At 39.5% G+C, this 26,161-nt stretch overlaps 2 protein-coding genes across 2 annotated transcripts in view; one reads left to right on the top strand and one right to left on the bottom strand.

Moving 5' to 3' along the window:
• Positions 1 to 12,805: 12,805 nt before the first annotated feature.
• Positions 12,806 to 15,063, top strand: TMEM252 (transmembrane protein 252). Its single transcript, XM_065662244.1, has 2 exons — positions 12,806 to 13,155; positions 14,201 to 15,063. The coding sequence occupies exons 1-2, from the start codon at positions 12,806 to 12,808 to the stop codon at positions 14,628 to 14,630; spliced, it is 780 nt and encodes a 259-aa protein (XP_065518316.1). The 3' UTR covers positions 14,631 to 15,063.
• A 2,386-nt stretch (positions 15,064 to 17,449) lies between these two features.
• PGM5 (phosphoglucomutase 5) overlaps positions 17,450 to 26,161 on the bottom strand; it is a 64,993-nt gene continuing 56,281 nt past the window's right edge. The window contains exon 11 of the mRNA XM_065663036.1: positions 17,450 to 19,032. Coding sequence (XP_065519108.1) covers positions 18,943 to 19,032 — 90 coding nt within the window. The 3' untranslated portion in view covers positions 17,450 to 18,942. The remainder of the gene's footprint in view (positions 19,033 to 26,161) is intronic.

Here is a 26,161-nt window from a genome sequence, read left to right as displayed (position 1 = left end):
ATGGTGCCAGCACTGTCTCAAACTATGGGCTGAGAAATGAGGACTTCAGGTTAGTGGGAAAGATGTATAGATGGAAAATTTATCAGCTTTTTTTTTTTTTTGTTAAGAATAATAACATCTTTTCAGGTTGCTAGTTAAAGGTGAGGACTAGGACTGTGAACTGAAACCCTTAAACCAGATATAAACTTCCATTTATGGAACATTATGAAACAATTTAACTCTCACATTTATGGAACATTATGAAACAATTTAACTCTCAATTTATTTCACTCACTGCAGGAGATAAAGCATTCCCATGTTGATGTTTTTCCAAAGCCATGGATTAAGGCACACTAAAACAGTCTTTTTTTTTTTTTTTTTTCTTTTTTTTTTTGACCTGGAGCTTTTAATTTCCATCTTGGTAAGACTAATTAATTGAGAAATCTGCTGGGGGGAGGGGCTTGGTTTACAAGACTGTATTCTCCATACAGATGGGTAATTATACTACTAAATATGATGGTTTGCTTTTATGTCTTTACTAGTGCAAGATGCCTTACTTTCAACAGGGAAATATGCAGACGGAGCCTTAACATTAAAGTTGTCACTAACAGTTCAACATGTTTTGAGTTACACCAAAGGAAATAGCTCCCACAGTGAGATTATGCGTTGCTTAGTCCAAAGCTTGGCTTTGTTATTGCACAGTTGGGGAGGTGGGGGAAAATCATTAAAGTTGCATTACAGGCAAGTAACAACAAAAAGTTTCATTATATCTCTTCTAGACTGAATCTCTCCCAGTGAAAAAGAACTGAATAGCAACAAATGTTCTTTAAACAGAATATGTTTCATTCAGCAGTAATGTGTGAATCACAGGATATAGCAGAATTAAAACTGAGGTGTGAAAATGAAAACTTATTGGATCTGGGTACCCATGGTGAGTGTGTCTGTACTGAAACGGCTCCGTCCCTGTCACTTGGTTGATACATAATCAACTCGGAGGGGTACAGAAATACAACCTTCCTCCTGTAAGCAGTTCTGAGATGTGGGGAAGTGATAGGCTTGTCAGAGTTGCAAAAAGCTGGACAGTTCCCAGCTCTGGTCTCTGTTCAGAAACACACCTTTCAGATGCATTAGGGCTGTTTTATTGTGAGAGTAAGGCAGGTCTGGTGTGGCAGCTGTCCCTAAGCCCTTTGAACCAGTGGAAACAAGGAGGCAGAAGCACAGCTGTCTCCATAAAGGGTCACTGCTGTGTGAGGAAGAGCAGACGAAACTCACAGAAAAGTGAGAAGAAAGTGAACAAAGGAAGGCCTGTATGAGTGTTAAGGAGGGGGAGGGAGGTAAGAGGCAAAATGAAAGGACGAGGGGCCTGAATCAGCAAAACAGGTAAGGAGAAAGGCATCTCATTCATGCCTCTGTCTCACAAAATATGCAGGAAACAGTCCCAACACATACAAGTAATACTTTTTTACAGAAGATCTTTACAGCCTTCAATGAAGCACACACCAACTGGCTTGCAGTCTAGGGCCTTTTCCTTTGAGTTGGGGTGTCCGACATGCCTGCAGAGCAGTTTGAAGTGAAGGCATCAGAAAGCCACAGGGTGGATGCACATCAGTGCTGACTGCAGCAGTGAATTCCTGCAGGTTAGCTCAGGACACCTGGTATGTTTATCTTGCCAGCCCTGCACTTTTATTACTCACTAGAAATGCTGCCAAACCCAAGGCAATGTGCTGATACCACAGTTTTTCTTACTCTTAGTTAATATTGGACTTACAGGAGTTATGATAACCATAAACATTTAAAGAGAGGGAGTTATTGGCAGCACGTAATACTGTATTCATGGTGAATTCCTTTCTCTTACTGATGTAGCTCACCTGCTCACTTCTGTGGCTTCTGGGATTTGCACTCGCAAAATTTTTTGAATACTTTGATTCAAGGAGTTGCCTTACAAAGAGAAGCATCCAGAGAAAATCATGTTAGTGCAAACTTGAACAGCATTTCAAACCATTCTGAGTGCAAGGCTGGGTTTTAATGAAAGTAATATTCCCAGATATCTCTCAGAGAATCAGAAGTTAATCTGTTTTCCTAACCAAATGAGCAAATAGCCTTTGCGAGATGACTTAGAGGATCCAAATCCAGCCCCTGTTCGGCGTATGTTTGAAAGTTACTCACTCATTAATCATCCCATATGCGTAGCACAACCCCCTCTGTAATTCTGTAGAGAGTAACATAGAAACCAATGTGCTTTCTCCATGTTTAAAAAACTAATTCAAAGCTCTGTTTTTCAGCAGGTGGATTGTGATGATTTTGGAAGAACCATCTCTTAAACTAGTCTTTCACAGAGATTAGATGATCATTTTGAGAGACATGCTATAATGTTTGAAGGCAAGGCAAATTGCAAAGTAAGGAGGTACTGAAGAATAAGTCAAGAACGGGAGACTATATCAACTTTTGGCAATATTCAGGGTCAATGCTTAGAGATAAAGGGAAGCAGGATTTCCTTTTTCAGTAAGCAAGAACAGGATCTGTAAGGTTCAGGACAGTGGACTGCAAGCAGACAGGATGGAGTCAACTAGAAAAATGGAAAATAGTGAAAAATGTTGAAAAAAACCCAAGTACTGGATACTCCCCCATCTAAAATGTATCTATCTTCATTAAGCAAATAACATAATATAAAGAAGAGATAGTCTGCAATGTTTACAAAGCGAGGTGTCTTACAATAAATTAGCTGTTCAGCTTAAAAATAATAAACCTACTTGCACATACTGCTTAATAATAATGGAAAGGTTACACTATATATAGCAATATGTTTAGGATTTGTTTAAATGATTCAGCTAATGAAGGTGGACAGCAGTCTTTTACATTATTTCATTTCAATTTTATGGAACAATATTGCCAGCTACCTTTCTGCACCAATAATCATCAGACCTCATGACAAAATTTTTATGCTTAAAAAGTAGTGTGCTGTTAAAGAAGAGCTTGCTGCTAGAAAGGAATATGAATTAATTGCCTTTTTGTACATCATGGTTGTCATGATAAATAATGGCAATTATGTTCACAATACTAGCTACTAGATTGCTGCCTTTTAGGTAATGCCAAACGAAGGCAAAACTTAGATCAGAAAGCACCTATGGAAGTCCCCTAATCCAGGCTTCTGCTCCAGGCAGGGCTAACTGTAAAGCTAGGTCAAGTTGCCCAATTCTGAAAATCGGAAAGGGTTGAGACTGCAGTTTCTGTGCTGGAACTGCACCGCTCCCTGCTTCCTTATTGCAGCTTTCACCTGTCTGCTTTTCAACTTCTAGTGTTTCACTTCAGAGAAAATTCTGGCTTTCTCCTCTCAGTAAGCTCCCTCCCTGCTCCCATGGGGCTGAACAAGCGCTCCTCCACTAGCTTTTTCTCATACACCATGTGCTCCAGCTACAGCTATTTGAGTTTCTCTTACCTAGACTCATTCAAATTACTGACACCCGTTTTATAACGGAGAGCTAAACTTCAACACTTTATTACTGTTAAACTTGAAACTTTGCTGGTTTCAAATGACAATGCAGCAGTAATAAAGAAATTCGGCTTTGCAAAGGCAATTGGGTAATATATAAAGCTGGGAGAAGAAGGAAACAAGAACAGCGGGGAAAGAGAAAGTGAGTGTGAATGACAGCTAGAGAGCAGCACTTCTGTCTGAGAAATAAAAAACCTTACAGAGAATGCAGCTATTAACTATTTCTCCTGTGGGTGTGCAATCAGTAAGTACACAGATGCCAAAAGGTGAATTTCTGCCTTTTCCCTACCCCAGCTGCCCATTTCTACCTCCTCCTCCCTTTGGTCCAGGAGCTGAGCAGCTGCAAGGTGAACCAGATCAGCAGGAAAAGGAGAAAAAAAATAGTTCCCTTCTCTATTCACACTGTGGCCGTTTGAATTTGAGTGCTGAACTGAATGAGAAGGGGGAGAAAAGGGGGCTGGAAAGGACACACGGCAGTCACTGTGAGCTGGGAGGTAGGCACATATTCCCTTGGGTAGTGGTTTATGCTGACTGAAAAGCACTATTCCAGAAGCTAAACTACTCAGCACAATGTTTAATAGGAGCTGAGTAGTAAATGCACAGGGCTTGGATTCTGCTTATCTTCAAGGTCAGATTATTGAAGGTTTTGAAGGATACATATACCTGTGAAATCCAGGGGCTGAGCCTGGGTGGAAATGTAGTTCTGGCTATGTGCAGTAACAAAAATATAAAGACAGTGCTCAGCAGCTGCATTTTTGGAGGAGAAACCTCTGAAGTTGTACTTTTACCAGTTTTTTTCTGTTCTTCAGACAAATGGATTCAATGGTTAGGGTAGTAAAGGGTAATAAAGATAACTAGGATAATAAAAGAGATATCAGGACTGTGGGACATCCTACTTATGAGATCTAGTGTGGATCAGGTGGACAGAAACAGGTATCAGTGGTGGACATGCATGCTTTCAGGGATTGTCTTCTGGGACGAGGGAGATGGGGAGGCAGCTTCTAACAAATTACCTGGGAAAATAAAGCATTAGCCATCAAGCTAGTGTGAGGTATCCTGCAGGTGTATGGCTGCAGGCTCACACTTCTTCTTCCTCCAGAAAACAAACGATCAACAGCAGAAGTATATTAAATTGTTGACACAATGAATTGGAGACAAGGTTCACCTTAAACTTTGCAGGTAAAATACATTTTATGCTTTCCTGCTTTGGAGGCAGTATGCTAGGAAGGAAAGAGGAATCATAGAATCATAGAATAGTTAGGATTGGAAAGGACCTCAAGATCATCTAGTTCCAACCCCCTTGCCTGAGGGGACACCTCACATTAAACCATCCCACACAAGGCTTCATCCAACCTGGCCTTGAACACTGCCAGGGATGGAGCACTCGCAACCCCCCTGAGCAACCCATTCCAGTGCCTCACCACCCTAACAGGAAAGAATTTCCTCCTTATATCCAGTCTAAACTTCCCCTGTTTAAGTTTTAACCCGTTACCCCTTGTCCTGTCACTACAGTCCCTGATGAAGAGTCCCTCCCCAGCATCCCTATAGGCCCCCTTCAGGTACTGGAAGGCTGCTATGAGGTCTCCATGCAGCCTTCTCTTCTCCAGGCTGAACAGCCCCAACTTTCTCAGCCTATCTTCACACAGGAGGTGCTCCAGTGCCCTGATCATCCTCGTGGCCCTCCTCTGGACTTGTTCCAGCAGTTCCATGTCCTTTTTATGTTGAGGACACCAGAACTGCACACAATACTCCAAGTGAGGTCTCACAAGAGCAGAGCAGAGGGGCAGGATCACCTCCTTCCACCTGCTGGTCACGCTCCTTTTGCTGCAGCCCAGGATACGGTTGGCTTTCTCGGCTGCGAGCGCACACTGCAGCCGGCTCATGTTCATTTTCTCATCGACCAGCACCCTCAGGTCCTTCTCTGCAGGGCCGCTCTGAGTCTCTTCTCTGCCCAACCTGTAGCTGTGCCTGGGATTGCTCCGACCCAGGTGTAGGACCTTGCACTTGTCGTGGTTGAACTTCATAAGGTTGGCATCAGCCCACCTCACAAGCATGTCAAGGTCCCTCTGGATGGCATCCCTTCCCTCCAGCATATCAACTGAACCACACAGCTTGGTGTCATCAGCAAACTTGCTGAGGGCACACTCAATCCCACTGTCCATGTCAGCGATGAAGATGTTGAGCAAGACTGGTCCCAACACCGATCCCTGAGGGACACCACTCGTTACTGTTCTCCAGCCAGACATTGAGCCATTGACCACAACTCTTTGTGTGCAGCCATCCAGCCAGTTCTTTATCCACCGAGTGGTCCATCCATCAAATTGATATCTCTTCAATGTAGAGAGAAGGATGTGGTGTGGGACAGTGTCAAACGCTTTGCACAAGTCCAAGTAGATGACATCAGCTGCTTTACCCTTGTCCATCAGTTCTGTAGCCCCATCATAGAAGGCCACCAAATTGTTCAGGCAGGATTTCCCCTTAGTGAAGCCATGCTGGCTGTCACCAAGCACCTTGTTGTTTTTCATGTGCCTTAGCATGCCTTCCAGGAGAACAGACATTATTTCTCTCAGTGACAACAGTGTTGTTTTAATTAGAGTATGTTATATTGATTCACAAGACAATAAACTGTCATTCAGGTTCATCTGTTAGTATCAGTAAGTGAACTTTATAATTCTTACAGGGTTTATAACCTCCTTTTACTGAAGCCTGATTAAGTGAAGTGTCTCGGGAATACACGACAAGGAAACTAGTCACTGTGTTGTGAGCTCACTAGCATTTAGTCCATTGCTATTAAGCTATTTTAATATATCTTATATTTTTTCCTCCTGATTGTGAAGTGAACCAAGAATTCCCCTCTTCTAAGCCTACTCATTTCCAGGCTAAGTTTCTTCCTGGCTATTTTGAATATTTTTTTTCTTTGTGCTTCTCTCAGTAATAATTTTAATAGTTCTTTTTCTTCCCCTCTTGGTGTTCACATTGATGTCTTTGTAGACAATAACCATATTGCCTCTCAACTTTCACTTTGCCAAGTAAAACATGTCCAGCACTTTCAGTTGCTTCCTGTACAACAGGCTCCTGATTCACTTGTTTACTTTATAATGCTTCTTTGCATCTGCTGCAGGCTTAGTGGAACCTTGACCAACGTAACCTAAGTCATGCATGGCAGCATTGTTTTTGAGTAGGGATATTAAAGCTTCTAGATTCCTGCAGATGAGATCTTTCTTGATGCCTCCTACCGTCGTATCTGCCTGTGTTACAGTTGTGTCATCAAGACATGAGTGTCATTAGCAGTACTGCAGATTTAATTTTTACGCCTCTTGTGAGGCTACCTCTCTGTAAAGTGTTTATCTTTTTCTGCATTGCTCTGTTGGTTCCTAGGAACTTGAGTCAGCCTGGTACAGAATACATTCCTTTCCTCTTATTCCCCCCTTTTTTTTCCACTTTTCTGCTACCTTTATACTTTTTTTCATGTGCCTTCCCTTCCTTGGGTTTTCAATCAAAAGCAGTGGTATTCTTAGCTTCGTTTTGAGTGTCATCATATCATCCACCAGTTCAGCAGCAAATACCTTAAGGATCTATCCAAAACAAAAATCTATGTTATGCAGTATAGTCTCACTAATGTTGACTCTGCCTCCAGCATCACCACCAGCTCTATTTCTAGTTAGGTTTTCTAGTTCCAACCACATCAGTTGTATTGCTTAAAATCTTCCTAAACTTTATACCCCAAAGAATAAAGGTGGGTTTCCTACTTTTTCCCAATGTGGCCATATATCCCAGCAAGGGGTGAGCAGTAGGGTGCTGGACCAGGAGCACAGCTTTTACCTCCTCTATAACGCAGCTGGAGTTGTTGATGCATTTGGACTTCCATGCTGTTGCAGACCAGGTTGTATCTTAGGTATGTATAGATCAGTCTGTATCACTTCCTTGACCAGAAACAGTGTTCACTCTGCTTCTCCACAGCTGATGGAAGAGCTCAGCCGATGACTTCAAAAGAGGCCCACTCCTTTCCTGCAGAGCATTGGTGTCCATCCTAACCAGTGCATCTTCTGAGGTGGGAAGTGCCCATTAGCCCTAGGATAAGGCTGGTGAATACAAAGGAGGCAGAATTGGCATGTGTATTCTGTAAAGCATGACATGTTCCTATACCATATATAGGAGGGATCTTCAAATCATGACAAGCAATGCCAGTACAGTATTCTGTATCAGCCTGCAAGGAGAACAGAGATCATCTCTGAGATGTGAAATTAGTGAGCTTTTGCAACTGGATTGACGACTGCTGGTGGTGCAATTCAGATCCTCAGTCCTAACATGTTCCTCTTTGAATCACCAGGGAGGTATCAGTATCCTGCACTCCATTTTCACTTACAGCAGCCATCTAGACATAAGTCTCCTTGCTTCATGCATTAATGATCAGTGTTGTGTACATACTTCCTGCCAGTATTAGGTTTCTGAACTGAAAACTGAAGAGCACTAGCAGTCTGCTGGTGCTCTGCTGATGTTCCTAGGTCCACTCACCAAAATGCAGACCTTCATCTCTGACCTCCGCCTTCTACTAGGAATTTCCGTATTACTCTGCCCTCTGTTTTTTTGTTTTTTTTTTTTTTTATGAGTATGGCTGACCCATTCTCCCTCAACCATGGCTGTTCCTTTGCACAAAACTGATAAATTTACACAGTGAAACCTTTATACATGCTAGCAACTATAGATTTCATCCATGTGTTTCATCAGCTATTGCGCAATTGCGCTAACTACTGCCTAGGCCGCTGCACTGACCCCTTCATTTTTTTATTTAATTTATTTTGATTTTGCATTTTCTTGTGATTTCCAAGCCCCTCATTTGCTTGGGCAAATCAGATATACTGTAAGAAGTGCTGAAAACCTGATTCTTCATAAACCTGACTGCATGAATGATGGACTGTTGAGGCTCCATTGAGCTCTGAACAACTTGCTTGGTCCAAATCAGAGGTGGGTAAACCATTGCAAACAAAAGCACATAGCAAAGACTGCACTGCAGTTAAAGGAAAAAAAAAATACAGCTATATGTAATTTCTGACAGCAGATTCACTCTTGAAAATAATTGCTAAAAGTTATGTCAAGGCTTTGTCACCTGGGACTACTTGTTGGTTTCATGTAAAACTGTGTTACAGGGTATTTCCTTGAAACTATAGCAGAGCTTTTGCGTCTTTCCTACTTGAAACTCTGAAAAGTTACACCTATAACAATTAAACTCTAACTATCTGTTAGCATCCAATACGTGATTGTAGAGCTTAGCCAACCTCCTGGAATGATGGAGGTCAAATAAGAAGAGTTTCGGGAGGTTCAATCTAATTACGTTATAATATTTAACCAAATTTGAAAGCAAATACGAACTCCTGCTTTAATATTTAACCTTCCAGTACCACCAAAGAGCTAGCTGTAAGGTTTTTGTGCTCTGTTAGAACAAGAGCTATCAGCAGTTCCTTCAAAGTTCACTTTTAATCTGCTTTTGACAAAACTGATGAAGTCTTACAGCCGTACCTGAAGACCTGACTTCGCTCCTTCTGCCAATGGTAAATAGGCATCAGTGCCAACAGGACCGCGCTTCAGTGCCTTCCTCAGTGTAAAACTAAAGATAGATCAAACAAGTGCCAAGCGTAGTTCTCACCTTTCCTAGAGGAGGGCAGCACAGTTCATATGGTCAATGCCATATGTCATATGTTTGCATGCTTATCTGAGCCCTGTTTAGAAGTATGCATAGAAGCTATATGTCCTGCTTTGATTTCTTGCACAAAACAGTATTTTACCTGTAAGTTGATAGGAATGCATATGCTATTCAGAACTTTCCTAGGTTCTTGGATATCATGTAAGTTGTGATATTTTAAAAGATGTGAGTATAAGAGGAATACAGCATGCTTGTATTTTCACTGGTAGATGATTCCTTTATAAATTCTTGCAGACAGAATGATGTCTACTGGTATCTTTTTTGACACAGGAAGCTAGCATTCTCTTTTTGACAATAAGAAATTAGAACAGAAACCATAGCATCTGCTGAGAACCACTCACCTTCATCTCAATATTAGTTGTTAAAACTCAAATTTCTCAGTGACTTTAAAGATGAGTATCTATCTTTTCCTTACTGTAAATATTAGTATTTATGCTTATTTGTTCTACCCACTTCTGGGGTAGACCATTCTCAACTAATTGGGGACATTTCTCAGTAAAAAATGTTATAGCTTACTCTTTACAAACTATTTTAGCCCTCCTCCTTTGAAGTATTTATATAATAAACTGAACTGTTTTCTTTATACAGTTCAATCGTTCATTCACAAATAGCATCCAGACCTCATAACACCAAAGCATCTCCAAAGACAAAGACTGTCCTTGGCTGTGTTCACACATCTAGATTTCCATAGATATCAGCAAATTCATAAGCAGGGAACAAGTCTGTGAAATACAGTTTTGATGCTTTCATTGCTTCTACTCTTACTCATTCCCAACTTGCATTGATTCTACTCTTACTCATTTGCCAAAGAACTAGCCTGTGAAATATAGTTTTGATGCTTGCATTGCTTCTACTCTTACTCATTCCCAAAGACTACAATGCTTTCAAAATCATTGTGATTAATTCAGGTATGATACAGAGAAAAGACTATGTCTGCAGAGCTTAAAATCATTTTACATGCTCTCAAGTGCAAATTTTTAACGAATCCTAGAACTACTAAAGAGAGACCCATTGGTAAAACTGCACTGAATTATTGACAGGAATGTAAAATACCCTTTGAATCATTTAGGGTGCAAACAGAAGAGAAAAAGAAGACTGGTTTTCAGCTCATTAAAAAGAATACATTCCAGACTAGAGCAAAACATATAATCTTGAAATTTCTGGTAAAATACAATCTTTTAATGGCAGTAGCAAAAGGGACCTGTAATACTATATTATCTTGTATCATGTGCTATAATATGATATGCAGCTGGTACTGCTATATCCCACGTATTTCCATTAAAATATCTCTTTTATCTATTTTTACATTTTCGGAGTTTAATGTTTCCCATTTTATTAGCATTTTTAAAAATGTGTATTTGTTTGGAAAATTTCATTAAAATGTGTCTGATATCACTAATTTCTTTTTGAGTTTGATAACTCCAGCAACTGGTTTGTGAGAAAACTGCCTTACAGGTTTCAACAGGATACAGGATAAGCAATGACCTTTCCAAGTGACATACAAATTGCAAAACAGTCGCAGTTGTCAAATCGTCCAGTGGAACATCCGTTAAGTTAATTTTCAATCACACTTCCTAAGAAGTGCTTTTTGTGCGTCTGGACAGCTACCTTTTGACCTTGGTCTGCAGCCAGTTCTACTCAGCAATCTTTACACCATGTTAGACATTCCCTTTTCCCACCTGACCCTTATTAGACGCAACTTTCTTCCTGTTTTCTATGAGAAATTGGAAACCTGCTCATCCAGCCTGATGCAGTCCGAGGCACTCGCCGCCAGTAAAATTGTCAAGCTGCAAAATGTTAGGGTAGTTGAAAAAGGCCAAGAACAACATTACAGAAAATCTTAACTGACAGAAAATAGGAAAAATAATGGAATACTGAAAATTAAACAGCATTATGGGGCTATTTCAGCTCCTCAGTTTGTCATCCTTTTTATCAAATACATCCTGTGTGAGATTCAGTAATTTGAAATCAAGTGTTTTCTTCAAGGACAAGATACCCATAGGCTGTTGTCACGGACTTAACTGGCCTCTTGCAGAGAGTATTGATCTTCAGCAGCTTGCAAAAATAGGAAGATGTGCAAATGTGAAACAACTGGCAGACATACAGCCTCCCCGTAAAAGAAGGCCCTTTATTTCTTCTTGTCCCAGAGCACCACAAGGGACTACCTCATTCCCTGGCCACCCCTCCATCTACAGCTGGGGTCACTGTTGAGCAGTCCCCAGTTCACTGCACCTTGCAATTGCACTGCAAGACCAGTCCTCCTGTGGTGGGCTGATTCTGCCTTCACAATGCTGCGGAGCCAGCAGCTGCCACTGACAGGTCTCGCTTTCTTCTCTTGAATTTTGTAGAGTTAAAGGGAACTGGCTGGATAGAAAATTAATTTGTTTTTCTGAAGCTGAAGTTTATAATACAAACCATTCTTCCCACCATGTGACACGTAGCCTCATTAGCTTTTGATTCTTCTAAGAGTCATTTTATTTTTGTAACTTCTTCATTAATGATTTTTCCTAATATTTCTTTTTATCTCTTTTCCTAGAATAGAAAGGGAATGTATCTGAATTCTTAAATGTTTTCACATAGCCATGATATAACTTCCTGCCTATTTTTTTCAGTGACAATTTACTTAGCCTACATCACCATAGACATGATGCTGCCATGTTCCAGCTATAAAATCAAAGCATGCAGAAGAGTAGAGCACAATAAACAGAAAAGAGGAACAAAAATATGTTTCCATTAAAACAATTATTTCAGTACGTACTATGTGGTAGCAGAAGGACAAGTACTAAAGAAGATGTGAATTACAGTAACTCCTTGAACTCTGGATACCAGTCATGAATAACTCTGTATTTCTATTTATGTGTGTGTGCAATCTGTATGACCTGAAACATCAAAAGTAAACCAGAAGTAAGAAAAACTGGAAACGCGGTATAGGTGTTCCTGTGTAGCTTTGAGCTCTGATCCTTTTGAAAATCACTCAATACAAGTTGCTGGAAGAGAAAAGAGAACGATGCTAAAGGAATTGGGGTACAATTGAACCTGCATACAAGAAGATGTCTGTCTTGTATGCCTGTAAACTTTTTTTGACATTATGCAATGCTGATTTCTTTCGTTTTATTTACTAAAGTCATTGATTATATCACATTGTAAGGTAGAATTTATCCTTTTTCAAAGAACAGTTAAAAGCATCAAGGCAGTTGAATAATGTGTTAAAGACAGAGACCAAAATTCGCTTCAGTAGATGAAAACGTGATTAAGAAAAGAGTATATTTTCCCTTCCAACTTTAAACAGGGAATTATGAACACTGCCTTTGTTGTCGGGGTTTTTTGGAGAAGGGGGATTGTTCAAAATAAATATAGGTCTCATTCATAAACCAGCTATGTGTGTACACCATTGCAAATTGTTACATGCAATGAATGCAGCCGCTCAGTATGCACTCCAGAAATTCACAGAAGCAAAGGGATGGTGCAAGATGTTTCTGTTTCCTTCCTTAAAGTAGGTTTAAGATTGCAAATGAATCTCAAAGAGCTTATGAGTACCTCAAAGAGTTAATGAGTATCTTAAAAGATACTCATGCTTCTCTTAATAGTCCAAAGGCCAGTTGATCCTGAAGCGTATAAAATACCAACGCATGAAGATGAGAAGCACAGCTGAGACAGCCAGCAAGCAAACAGCAGGCAGGAATCAAATGCTGTGTCTGCTGGGAAAGATGCCAAAAGTTGCTTTTACCTTTGTTCGTCTTTTAGTGTTCTTACTCAGTTTCTCCACTATGTGTCTGGGGGTCTTGTGCATTTCAACGAGTTCCTCTACCTGCAGATGTGGAAATAATGAGCTGGTGTTTTATTGCCTGTTGGCTTTGGGGCTCTTTCTCCTTGTGGCTGGCATTTTCTGGAGCACCTTCCATGAAGTCTTGAAATACAGGGGCCTCAGCAGCATCTTCATACTAAATACCAGCCCTAGAGAGCTACGTGTCAGCACCATAGACAGGTATGTGTTGCAAACTGCTGCTGCTGAACTGGAAGATATGCTGTTTTGTAAACATACTGTGAGGTGGATGAAGCAATACAAGGTGTTTATTAAATAATGAATAGCCATTTTATCATATTTCTCTAGAGACAGCTGTAGTCTGAAATTTGATTTGCTATAGAAAGCAGCAATGTGAACAAACAGCAATTTGTGCAAGCAAGACATAAGGTAAGGTATTCTACAGGAAACCTAGCAGGTTGCACAGCATGGTCCAAAGCCATGCGTAGAGGCAGCAGGTGCAGCTACGCTGACTTGACTGGGCTTCTGCAGGAGCATCCTTAGCTCCATCTCAGCAGACAATCCCAGATGTGCTGCTGTGGGATAGGTGCTCATATTACATATGAACAATGAGGTATGCAGGGAGCTTCAGCTCTCTACATGCTTTTTACCAAAGTGCTCTTGTGAAAAGACGGATACTTTGAGAAAGAGTTTCTTAAACTGGTTGGCGCTAGACCTGACAAAAGTCTTTAACATGCTCACTGGATGCATAATTTTTCCTGGACTGCTGTGGAATTTGCACCAGAAATACTGACAACGGGTGCTCTAAAAACACTACAGAAATGGCATCCAGCAAATTTTGGTTAGATAAGCAGAAACATGCAATATGAATTTTGAAACTGGAAAACCATGATTATTGTAACAATCGAAAAATCACTAATTTAACCTGCTTTGGACAATGATCTCTTTCTTCTTCAAATCAAACTTTTCTTGGCCACTTGTTGAAATACACACAAACATGAATGTCTGTATGCCATGGGTGGGAGCTGTTTGTGGGGAAGGGTGGCTTTTTTAGAATTCTGCGGTTTAATACCACATTTTCTGGAAAGACACAACTATGCCGCTGTTTTATAGTAATTTATTCCATTGATCTAAACCTACTTAGGTTTTTATTTACAGTTTAAGACTCACTGAAACTTTGGAAACATAACAGACAAAGCATCCAACCTAGCTCTCTGAGATAAATCACATTTCACCATGTGCTGCTTTTTGGTTCGTTTTTTCTCAGGCCTGACTTCTATCCACCCTCCTATGAATACAGCACAGATCCTGAAAAACAGACCAGCCCATTGCCAGTTGCCTCTGCATTAAAACAGCAAGGAGTCTTCAGTATCCCTCCGCCTCTGTATAGTGAAAGCAGAGCGGAGTTCATCAGTGAAACCAATGAGCACGAACAGCCACCATCATATGAATTGCTTGCGCAGCAGCTACAGCAGCAGCAAACAGCTGACCAAAAGCCAAACAGCAAAGGGGAGTCAAATACTCATCCATTCACACAAGAAAACAGTCACCAACAGGATGCAGACAGACAGCTGACCTCAGAAAGAGCAATGCCTGTCAAAACACTTGAGACAGGCAGCGGTCAAAGTCCTGCAGTTGTGAAGCAAAGAAAACTGGAAGAAGATGTGTCAGTGATCCCCAAACAGTGCACCACATAGGCTAAAATTGCGCAGGAAAACCATTGACTATTTGTGTGTTTGAGCGGAGGTGGAGGGGATATATATAAATGTGTTCAGTATTTCCAAGCAGAATGAATCTCCATAAAGATAGAAATGATCAGGCTGCATCTTGTAACAGTCAACATCACTGGCAATAGGAATTTCCTATGCTGCAAGATAAAAGCATCATGCTGTAATTGATCTTCAATGTCTTTGTGCCTCAAATGGAGTTTTGTCTGAAAATCTTTGTGGTTTTGTAACATTAGCTGAATTGGGAAACCTATTAACTCAGCTTTTCTTTGGAAATTGTAAATTATATTTTTTCACTGATTATTTTTGTATCATATGCCTTCCAAGTTACCTGCTTTATTTTGGAGTAATAATAGCCGGTATTTTACCACTGAATTCATGAATAAATTTTGTACTTAAAACATGCCTTGCTTTTGCTTGTATGAGACGATGTGTCCATGATTCATTATAAGCACACAATACAACATATTTAGTACGTTTCCTGGCTACCAAAGAGACAACCCTTGTCATACTTATAGCTCCTAGGAGGGAATTACTAACTGCAGGAGGAAAAACCTTCTCTGAGTCCTCTGAGCTGTGTCTGAGCTCAACAAGCTGTCACTTGTTTCCACTGCAGCCTATTGGAGATTTTGGGAACTAGAAAAGGGCTCCTGTGTCCCGTTTCTGACACAAGTGGCATTGTGGTTAGACAGCAAGTACTAAAAAGAGGACAGGCTTAGACTCAGCCTTTTTCTGTTACAGGTTTCCTTCCTTTCTTCCACAAAATCACTGAGCCAAATTTGCATCCAGGTCACTGGCATCTATAATTGCAGATGACAATAAAAATTTGATGGAAGTTCATTCAGATTTGGACCTACAACACTGACTATAGTTGTTTTGTTTTTTCTTAGAACCCTATCATGGTTTGGGTCGGAAGGGACTTTTAAAGGTCATCTAGTCCAATCCCCCTGAAATGAGCAGGGACATCTTCAACTGGAGCAGGTTGCTCAGAGGCCTGTCCAGGCTGACCTTGAATGTTTCCAGGAACAGAACACATACTACCTCTCTGGGCCACCTCTTCCTGTCTTTGTTGCAGAATGAGTGAGACATAAAAATTACTATGGTTTCCAGATGCCTACATACACCAAGGCAACAACTTTAGAATTATGGCTACATACACATTAGAAATGTAAGCCATGATGGTGATATTGAATATTATAAAACAATTTTTAGACTATGTTCCCTTCTCACCTTTACTTCCTTTTTCCCTGTTCCACTCTCTAAATCCCATTGTTGTGTTATTAGTATTCTTTTATCAAATCTATCTCTTTCCAGCTGAATCCAGCAATTTGCCCTCTCCTAATCCTCTTCACCACTTGCTGCCTCTTTATCTGTCCTGGGTCAGCCCTCTACTAATGTACCTTGAGATAGCTCTCACTCTCACTAGTATTTCTGAATTCCTTTTTTCCTCTTCCTCCAGCATGCTGGGAGTGTATCTTTGTATCGCTGGGTACAGAAAAAGCTGAGGTTTTGGGAAACAGAAATACTGTCCAAATAAATGTTAGTGCAATCATAGCTGAACAATGCATCCATCTTGCAATTTCCAGACTTCATGAAACTGCTAACACAACAATAGCCACAGAAGGGTCTGGGTTTCTGTCATAGCACCCAGATACTGTGATATTAATACAAACAGTATTAGTAATGGTTTTCGCTTTGCTAGATGTATCATCTGGTTTTAGGAGCCTTGCATCTTTGCATAAGCTTACCTGTGTTGCTCTTTCCCAAGCATTCATTTCTCATGTTAATAAGTAAAAGACCTCAGGAAAAGCTGTATGCTTTATGAGATTATGGCTACAGTCCATCCCCAAATATACCAGATATAAAGATATACACTGTGCTTCAGCCTTACAAAGTTTTATTTGTCTTCTCGTATAGAAAAGCAATCAACTGGTGCAAAATACGAGTTGTTACATATTATCAATATCCATTCATTAAAAAGGGATGGTGAATGGATGCGGGGTTAGGCTAGTTCTGTTTGACAGCTATTCAAAACTGCACACAAACAGCCATTTTTTACATTTCAGTGCAGAGGCACAACTATTGTTTCTGAAGCCCAGGACGAAGGTCAGTACTGAGATCTTAAAACATCCTTTGTTCACAAAGACTGTCTTCATGTAAGCAAACTGCCACCTACTGCAGCTGGTGCTCTAGTGACTTTCTGATAAAAAATACCAGTATGCTTCTTCACAGTCCTGATTTATTCCTCATGAGTCTCCCCACTGCATCTTGAAAGACACCTGGCTTCAGTATCTTCCTTTTCAAAGTGCAAGTTGTAGTCCCAGAAGTTTGGCAAATGGGACACTTTCCAGTATAGCTAGTTCATCATGTGATCAGAAATTATTTCATTGTCAGAGAATGTGTAAAAGATTTTAGAAGTTCTTGGACTGCCTTTCAGAATGTTCTTTCCTGTGGCCCAGTAATTTGAACTTAGTGTCATAATCCAGAGTATGTTTGACCATGCCTGATCCAGTAGTGAATACCTTACTATCCTGCACCTAGAGGAAGTTGATCCATAAGAAAAATGAAAGATTAGTTAAACAAGATTTCTATAAAGATGAGTATTTTTACAGTCAAAAGTAGATGTCCAGGCTGTGTAAGAATGCCCTGGAGGTCTCCACAAAAATCTTTATAAAAACCAAACAACTTCAAATCTCCTTTGCTTTATGTGACTACCAGTGGTAAGGTAGAATACTATGTGACAACATTTGTACCTGATTTGTTTAGAGTCAGTTAAGTACATAATGTAATTGTATTAAAGGCATTTTTATTAGGATGTTTGAAAGTGCAGTGTCTTGTCCACAATTATGTATTAAGACAGAAATACAGCATTACTCTTTATTGTGTACTAAGTGCCGTAGCAATTTTTTGACAGAAGTGTTGAATCAAAACATTGTTTTGCTGAAATATTATATAAATTGCACTAAACTTTGACAACCACAATGGATCGAAACACACTGCAAAGAGGCAAGTTGTACCTTGCCACCTTGATGAATGATACAAGTGACCACACAGTTCCCAAGGAAGCAAAGCTTTCAAACAAGTCACATGCATAAAGTGTTTCTTCTTCAGAGCACAGTATTGTAGCTAGAACTGAAGTATCATTTCACAAGCAGAAAAATGCTGATGTCCATATCCCCATTATCCCCCTCAGATCTATGCCAGGATGTCTATTCTCCCTTTGCACTCCCCAGATTTTTTTCCATGATCCACTGTTAAGAAGAATCTAACACAAACTGTGTCCAGCTGGTGAATCAGACAAGTATCTCTATTTAATTCATCACCATTTGTTTTCATTTCCTCTTCACTACACACTTCACTTACCACTTTGAGGTAAGTGGAGCATAAGTATTCCAAAGACTTACAGAACTTTCATAGTAACTCTTCCATGAAAAATTGCTGAACTTGCAGTGATTACCTCTCAAACACAGTAAGCACCAATATCACCTCCTGACATGGAGAATATGCAAAAGCCAGCCAGATTCCACACCCGACATATTACTGGAAGGTCACAATCAGCTTCTATAGCACAAATGCCTTTCTTTGGAGAAAAAAAAAAAATGCAGTCAAAAAATCAGGAAAATCTAAATACATAAGTCGCATTGATACGCTTTAAAAGTGGGGGTAAAAAAAAGTGTGGGATACCCCCTTCTTTGGGAGCCTGTGTAAGTGTGTATACAACACTGCTGCCAGCGTGCATGTGTGAGCAATGGGAGAGACAGGAGAGGAAGAGTGGTGTCAGGTGAGGAAATACACCTTTTGCAAAGCGTAGTATACAGCCCTTATGCCTCCGACATGCTCTGTATACCAATTTGTAAACCAGCAACAAGTTGACAAGGATCCCAAACAATATTTACCAAGCATGTCTTTGTTTTGTAACTTCTCCCCCCTCTTCCTAACTGAAATCTCCCCAACTTTTATCACAGCATTCAAAATCAAGCAGTTTTCCTTTTCTGTCACATTGCTGAGAACAGCTGAAGGTTAAGGCCTCTTTCTTTGGTTATATTGTTATCTGAAATTAAGATATTGCAGGTAAAACAAAATCAATACACTACTGTATTTGGAGATCAATGCAAATGAATATGCTCAATATTATATTGAATTTTTCTTCCCTCCCTACCTCAATCCCCAAGAAAACTTATAATCATACAAGGCACAAATGGCTAACATGTTTCAGCAAGATCCTGTCTCTCTCTTCCTTGCTGCTTCTCTTTTGGCCCTGGTTTAACAATCTTCTGTGGCTTCAGGTGATGACAGTGGGTCCCTTTCGCCCTGTCCTCTCATGAATCTGAGATATTTTCAGTGCGATTGCTATAAGAGGACTCAGCACAGCCTAAAGAAAACAAATACATTGAATTAGATAAAACAGAAATATCAACAGACATATTTATAAATTCTCTGTTTAGTTGTAGTATTATAAATAATTTAAAAATAATTTAGTAACAAGCAGCACTAACACAGCCAGAGTGTCTGTATTGTCATACTTGATACAATGAGTATCATGCTGACCATGTGTTTTATGAAATGTTATACTGAGTATACCTAAGCTATGCAGAAAAAACAGTAAATACACTACATTGATAAATTCTCTATGTAACAAGAACTGTGTAGCTCTTTTGAAATCTGCTGTACAAAGCAACCTAGAAATCAAAAAAGTAGTATTATTTCTATTCTGATGAGTGGAAGCAATGTAGATGAGATTTTTTTTTCTGTGAAGTTTAGAGTCAGAAGGTAATATAACAATTACCTTAACAGAAATCATAAAAGTGTGTGCTGAGTAATATCTGTAATTGTATTAAATAATACAATTATTAGCATCATGAACTCTCAAGTTTCAGGCTACAGACTTAGTTACTGGCCATAGGTATAAGACTGCCCAGATAGGTGAGTGCATATAATGACTATAATAGTATATGAAAACCAAGTGAAATGCATTTTTTCATATGTCAACTGAATCTTCTCTTAGTTAATTAAATGATATGCAAAGATAAATATGCAGAGCTGAGCTTTCAATGAAAACCTTACTTTCCAAGAATCGCGTATTGATTACTAAACTAGGTAATTCCCTCAAAGGTTTCCCACTGCGGCCTCTTTCCAATGAACTACATCCTGACTTTAAGCCTGTCAGGTTTAAAAATAAAATCAAACAAACTAGTAATTCTGGAGAGCTTAAATTTACAGGAATCTTTTTTATAAGCTTAATGAATACTTTGAATCTGTTTCAGCCACCTAAGAATTTCTGACAGTATGAGGTGTTTGATTTATATATACAAATGGTCAGACAGTTAAAACAAGAGTGAGGAGACTAACTGAGCAAGCAGAGTCAAGGAATAACACCATGAATGCCACTGGTGCTGAATGAGTTTATGATCAAACTTGGTTATGCACAAGTGTGAGCAGTCTGACATGCTGTTTTGTTCAAAACCCTCCATATCTGCAGATATTTATCTACTGAATAATCACTGAAGCAGAATACAAGTCCATTAAAGTCAAACATGCTTAGAGAAGATTAATGTATGAAGCACAAATTCGCATCTGTGGGCAAATACTGCAAAAGTAAATATTGAAATGTGCCAATTTAATAGGTCTGGACCATATCACTTGTCCCCTCCAGCAAAATGGATTAAGGAGAACTGAAAGAAGACCAAAGCTTCTGAAGTCTCTCCAGCACTCCCATAAGAAACCTCTTCCTTATGCAATCTAAAAAGTACAGGCAAATCTAAAAAGCCACCCTACTGACCAGCTTTACTGGACCCTACTTTCTTCAGAAAGAATGCACTCTAAAAAAAAGAAAGTAGCAAATAAACCCAAAACCAAATAAAACTCTACACAATGCTCTGAATATGACACAAAATCAAACGAGCTTATATGACACCCATTTACATAAACAACTTAGCTGCTGCTCTTTCACCAAGTCATTCCAATTACTACTAAATACTCTGCTGCTTACAATCACACTTCTCAACACAGAAAGTCCTGTTTTAGTTCTGTCTTCTCACACTTCAATTTATCTTTCATAATACACTTTCTTGCTCCCTCAGATGAAAAAAAAAAACCAAAAGTGGATTCTCTTCAGAATGGTAAGAGTGGGTCAGAACAACAAGGAACTAGAGCTGTATATGCCTTTTAAAAACTCCTTTATCTCTGCAATGGTTTACATTTACAGAGCTTACATACAGCGCTTATATTTTCACTGCAAACGATAAATCCCAGCCAGCAATCATTTATAATTTACATGACTCTAGAAATACTTCTGTATCTCAAAGAGATCTTTAAGATTTAAAAATACTAGGTTTTGTATTCCAAGGAACAGATGTCTTTAGAAAGGTTTGTGCTACAGCCATCCACCCTACAAGTTCTATGCAATGTGGATAGCCTTGGTTCATCATGGAACAAACTGGACCAGCTCTGTAACATCTACGGCACTGGTGGTGTTTATTATGATGAAGCAGCACACTCACCAAAGGGAACTGACCTCTCTACTCTTGCGCATAGTCTGCCTGCTAACTCAAATCAAATTACAATAAAGGTCAGGAGGCCAGCTGTTCTGCACCTCACAACAGAGGAGGGCAGGCATGAGATCTGAAACAGAAGGAAAATGTAAACGCTGTGCTGCACAGAAACATCTCTGTTTGTAACAGATTAGTTCTTTTCTAGTATACCCAATGAGCTTTAAGTGAAGATTAGGTTTAATTGATTAATTTCCTTGATTCATGAGGTATTTTATAATCACTGTCACATAAATTAATTTTTCTTACATTCCTTTCCATTTCCAGCTGACGTTAAATTTGTCCACTGTATGGCTTTTGGCAGAATCAGAAGCTGAATTACCTGAATCACACAAACATGCTGTGTAACTTGAGTGTGATCAAACAGATGGAAATCTCCATATCCTATGTCCCCCTCAAAGAAAATGTTACAAATTTTAATAGTAAGGCAAAACTTCATATGGTTTCTCTGGACAGTACTGTATGTTTTAACAGTCAACCAGAACCATGCTAAAAGACCCAATGATTAAAAGAGGTAATAATTCTCTAGCAAACTACACTTGTGCTTAGGGTTGCAAGAGTGTCATGACAGAACCATGCAGACACCTTTCATTTTATCCCTAATAAAATTAGGGATAAGATACTGGATGCAAGGACTTCTAGGTTACTGATTTCTGAAGTTTGCCCTGCTCCTGGACAAACTTCACACCATAAACAACTGCTTTATATAATCATTATATATATATATATACACACACACAGACAATCATATATATATATACATATATAATCATATATATATATCATATATATATACAATCATATATAAATCATAATCCTTTCACATGCTGACCTGAGTATCAGTTTGGTTTTTCCTGTGTTACTTGCCATTAAAAAATTGTCTCAAAAATTCAGTCTTTGATGACAGTCTTTTGATTGAGACACTTTTCATCCCAATTATCTTTCTTTTACTTGGCTTGCCTCTTTGGAGAAAAATTCAAAGAAACAACTCCTGCCCGAAAACCTTTTCTTGGCTGCTGCTAATCTAATGATTCTGAAGCTAATTAGCACATATTTCACTAGTTTTTGGCAAAAGTAACTGCAGCATTTGTTATTTACTGCGCCCTGTTTAAAGAGTAACTGATACAGTCTGCATAGGTCTGTGACAACACTTATTTACTGCTGTTGCAATTCACATAATGAATAATAAAATACTGCAAACAGAGCTGGTTAATCCATATTCAGAACAACTCAGATTATTCACTACACTGTTCCCAGGGCAAACAACTCAAAACAACTCTGCATAATGGGTCATTCCTTTCTTGGTCTTCGTATATGAAACTTCCTGTTTGAATCTTATCCCAATTCAATAATATATCCAGGTGGCTAGACAAAGGACAAGAAGATATTAACCATGTGTTAGGATCTGCAAATAATGAATAATGAGTTGATCCATAAAATAAAGCTATAAATGAGCCTAAAGGTCAATAAACCCTTGCTTCAATATTTCATGCCCATTGAATGTATCTCTAGATTTTCCATCTGCATTAAACTTAGCACAGCTAATAACTCTCTTAACTTTAGAAAAAGATAAATGCCAATGCATAAAGGTTCAATGCTTCAGACAGAGCTGTTGTTCGTTATAATGAACTGAACTTCCTGAAATTGCTATTCGTATGCCTATTTGACTAGTTAAACCCAAGAAATCATCTTTTTAAGGAAATCTTCCAGGTAGCTGGAAAGCAACTTTCTCAGTAATGTGCAGCAATGAGGGGCATGACCAGTGACAAGGAGCATCAACAGAGTGCTCTTCCATTCTAGGGGAACATTTTAGAAAAGCTTTGGACATTTGTCATGGTTTAAGCCCAGCTGGCAACACAGAACCACGCAGCCGTTAGCTCACTCCCCCCGCCCCTTCCTCCCTCTACTCCTGGAAGGATGGGGAGGAGAATCGAAAGAACCCATGGGTTGAGACGAGAACAGTCCAGTAACTAAGGTATAACACAAACCACTACTGCTTCCACCAATAACAATAATGACAAGGGAAATAACAAGGGAAGAGAACACAACCGCTCACCACCCGCCGACCGATACCCTTCAATTCCTTTAACGGGTTGTTCAACAGCCAGAAGCCTCTCCTATTCACATTTATCTGTGACCTCAGACTTGTAATTATTAGCATGTTTTACTGCTTTAGCATATTTTACTGCTTTACCTTGGACTCTTACTTTGTTAATCAGGCAGATGGCTATGCTTAATTCTATGTGGAAAGTATTAACAATTAATTGTATGAAAGATGTTACTAAAAGAAGATTTGGGTGACCCTTACAATCATTAATGGCTACTGTTTAGCCTACATATAAATTGGAACAAGAGGTCCCTATGAGCCTTGCTTTGCTATGGTTACAAGAATGCTGTTATGGAACCTCTAATTTTTCTAAAGGAAAAGATACACTTAAAGGCAATACAGCCTGAAAATCAGCTCTTCTGTGAGACTCGTAGAGAGTTACACAGTACTGAGGCACAACAAAGCATGAAGAGAGCTTTACTCGAGGACCACTCACTTGCATGGCTCCCTGAGACGAAAATCAGAAGGCACAGGTTTGAGCCGCCCCAGTCACATTTCAAAGAATGCTAGGCTTTCTGTTGGGTATTGAACCAAAGTAGGGCCAGCAGCTAGCACTGACAGTCAGTTGAACCTGAGTGATATTGAGCACTGTTACAGATACTTGTCCAAATTTCATTCTGGGCAAGACTTCATCATAGAAGGAACTCAGGTTGAAAGGACCTTGAAAGATCATCAGGTCCAGCCTGTTGTGGGAAAGGAGTTATGGCCATCCAGAGACATACAGCACCTCTAATGTGAATGATTAATTCTGTCCCCCTCAATTGAACTGTTGGTTTGAAAGAAATATATTTGTATATATTACCTTTACAATATGTCTTAGTTAACACTTCACTCAGAAAGTGCTGTGATTTCATACTGGTGTTTCAGGACAATATGCATGTCTCAGCATGCATACTGGAAGGAGTGGTTTAGATTTCTGCTTATCTGTAGAAAATTCTCTATCAGCAGTTACACTGTCAAAGACAACAGAAGCAAACTAGAAAAACCTGAAAACTACCAAAAAGTTGGTTCACCAGTTTTAGATATGACTTTGTTTGAAAGGAAGGTGGAAAAACAGGATGCTGACATGAAGCAAACTCAAGCCAGTAACCACAATGTTTCCACAAAATGGCATGTAACTTCCAATATAATTGAGTTGCCTATTGAGACAGTAATTTATTTCTTGTGAAAAAGAGCCAAAAAGGCATTTTTGCCTTTCAGTGCTGGTATTGACTGGAACTGTCACCAATGCAAAGCATTCATCTTCAACTTGTCTATATAACCAGTGGAAAGAAGGTACTGGAAGGAGGTGGTCCAGTAAGGAGAAGCAACCAAGTATTTACTTAAGCAGACGATCATCAAATAATTTTATGTCTTGGTTTATGATATAAAAAGAATGGAAGAGACTTTTTCACAATCAGATGTTCCAGGCAGAGTGCAATGATACAGAAACCACGTGTAGTTACCTACCGAACTGCAAACATCAACTACACTTGAAGAAAAACAAGCATTTATCACAAATGTAGTAACTTCTGTAAGTACTACATATAAGGTATATACTTTACATACCCTTTACATCAGTGTTCTTTGAGTAACTTGTCACTTAGGAATATGTTGGCTATGCCTCTATTACTGAAGGCAAATAGGAAACAAAGTACTTAAAACTTCAAATCTATCACTTGTCTAGGTACCTACATGTCAGTATGAATCTCAAAGCAAACTAAACAATAAAGGAATTACAATTATCAGGAAAACTATGCCACCCCTCCCCAGCAATGCTGTTTATGCTCTTTGCTATTCACTCTGTTCCACATATTCCACTGAAGATTATCAAATGATTTCCTGACAAATTTTTAGTTATTTTTGTACTAACATGAGGATCTCCTGAAATCGGTTTTATGCACTGCCTTGAAATCCACTATCTTCCTGTTGGATACAACATGCTCTCATGCTGTTGGCAATGTATCCAGCCAGGGCAAGGAAAGAAGAGCAGTAGGACTGTACAATGCTATACAACAAGAAATCAGAGAAAGAATTTACTGCATTAAATGAAATGAAACTGCTGTTTGTCATGTGTTTCCTGAGTCAGTCTGGATGTTAAAATATCTGCCTGCACGGCATAAATGCAGGAAAGTCCCTGCAACAAGTTTCAAGGCAATGAATGATATTTCTGCCCTTGGAATTATCTGTTCACTAGTGAATATCCTGAATAAACAGCCAAAAGTGTCATAATCTGACAGGCACAGTACATAAATAGAAAAAGAACCCTAAACCCTTCCAGTCATTTTTCTGACCCTAGGAGTATGAGACCAGACTATGAAAGCTCTGAGAGCAGTGATAAGCCCTACTGGTCCTGCCAAGTCTCCCATGAGGACTCGCCCTCACTGCACCCTGTCCACGGGTTCACCACAGCTCATTTCAACCCATCCTAGGGGTGTTAGTCTCTCTCTGAGCTATGTCATAGGAGTGTGTGTCTCCAGACTCATCTCTGGCTCTGCTGCATGGGTGAACCTCAGACCTGTGCTATAGCTAGCTTCTCTCCCTGAAGAATAGCTTGGTGCTCCTACCACCTTTTGCAGCAGTCCCATTTTTGCTGCTCCCCAGGCACACTCTGTGTTGCTGGTGACATGACTAGACCTTCTAGAGGACGTTACGCACCTCTCTCAAGCACATCCATGCAGAACAGAGATGAAAAGCATATGCAGGATATTCCTCATTTTCTGAAGATAACTCTGTTCCCTCAATCTAGTCTCTTTACAAGTGGAAAATTTACTGGGAACATTTGCTATTTTCCACTCATTAATATACAAAACAACACAAATGTTAAATCCTGCGCACTGATTGTAGCTTACTTTAGGAGACATAGA

The sequence above is a fragment of the Lathamus discolor genome, chromosome Z (genome assembly GCF_037157495.1).
Source record: "Lathamus discolor isolate bLatDis1 chromosome Z, bLatDis1.hap1, whole genome shotgun sequence".
Lineage (NCBI taxonomy): Eukaryota > Metazoa > Chordata > Aves > Psittaciformes > Psittacidae > Lathamus > Lathamus discolor.
Note: the sequence above shows the minus strand (reverse complement) of the source record. Positions and strands in the feature narration are given on the sequence as shown.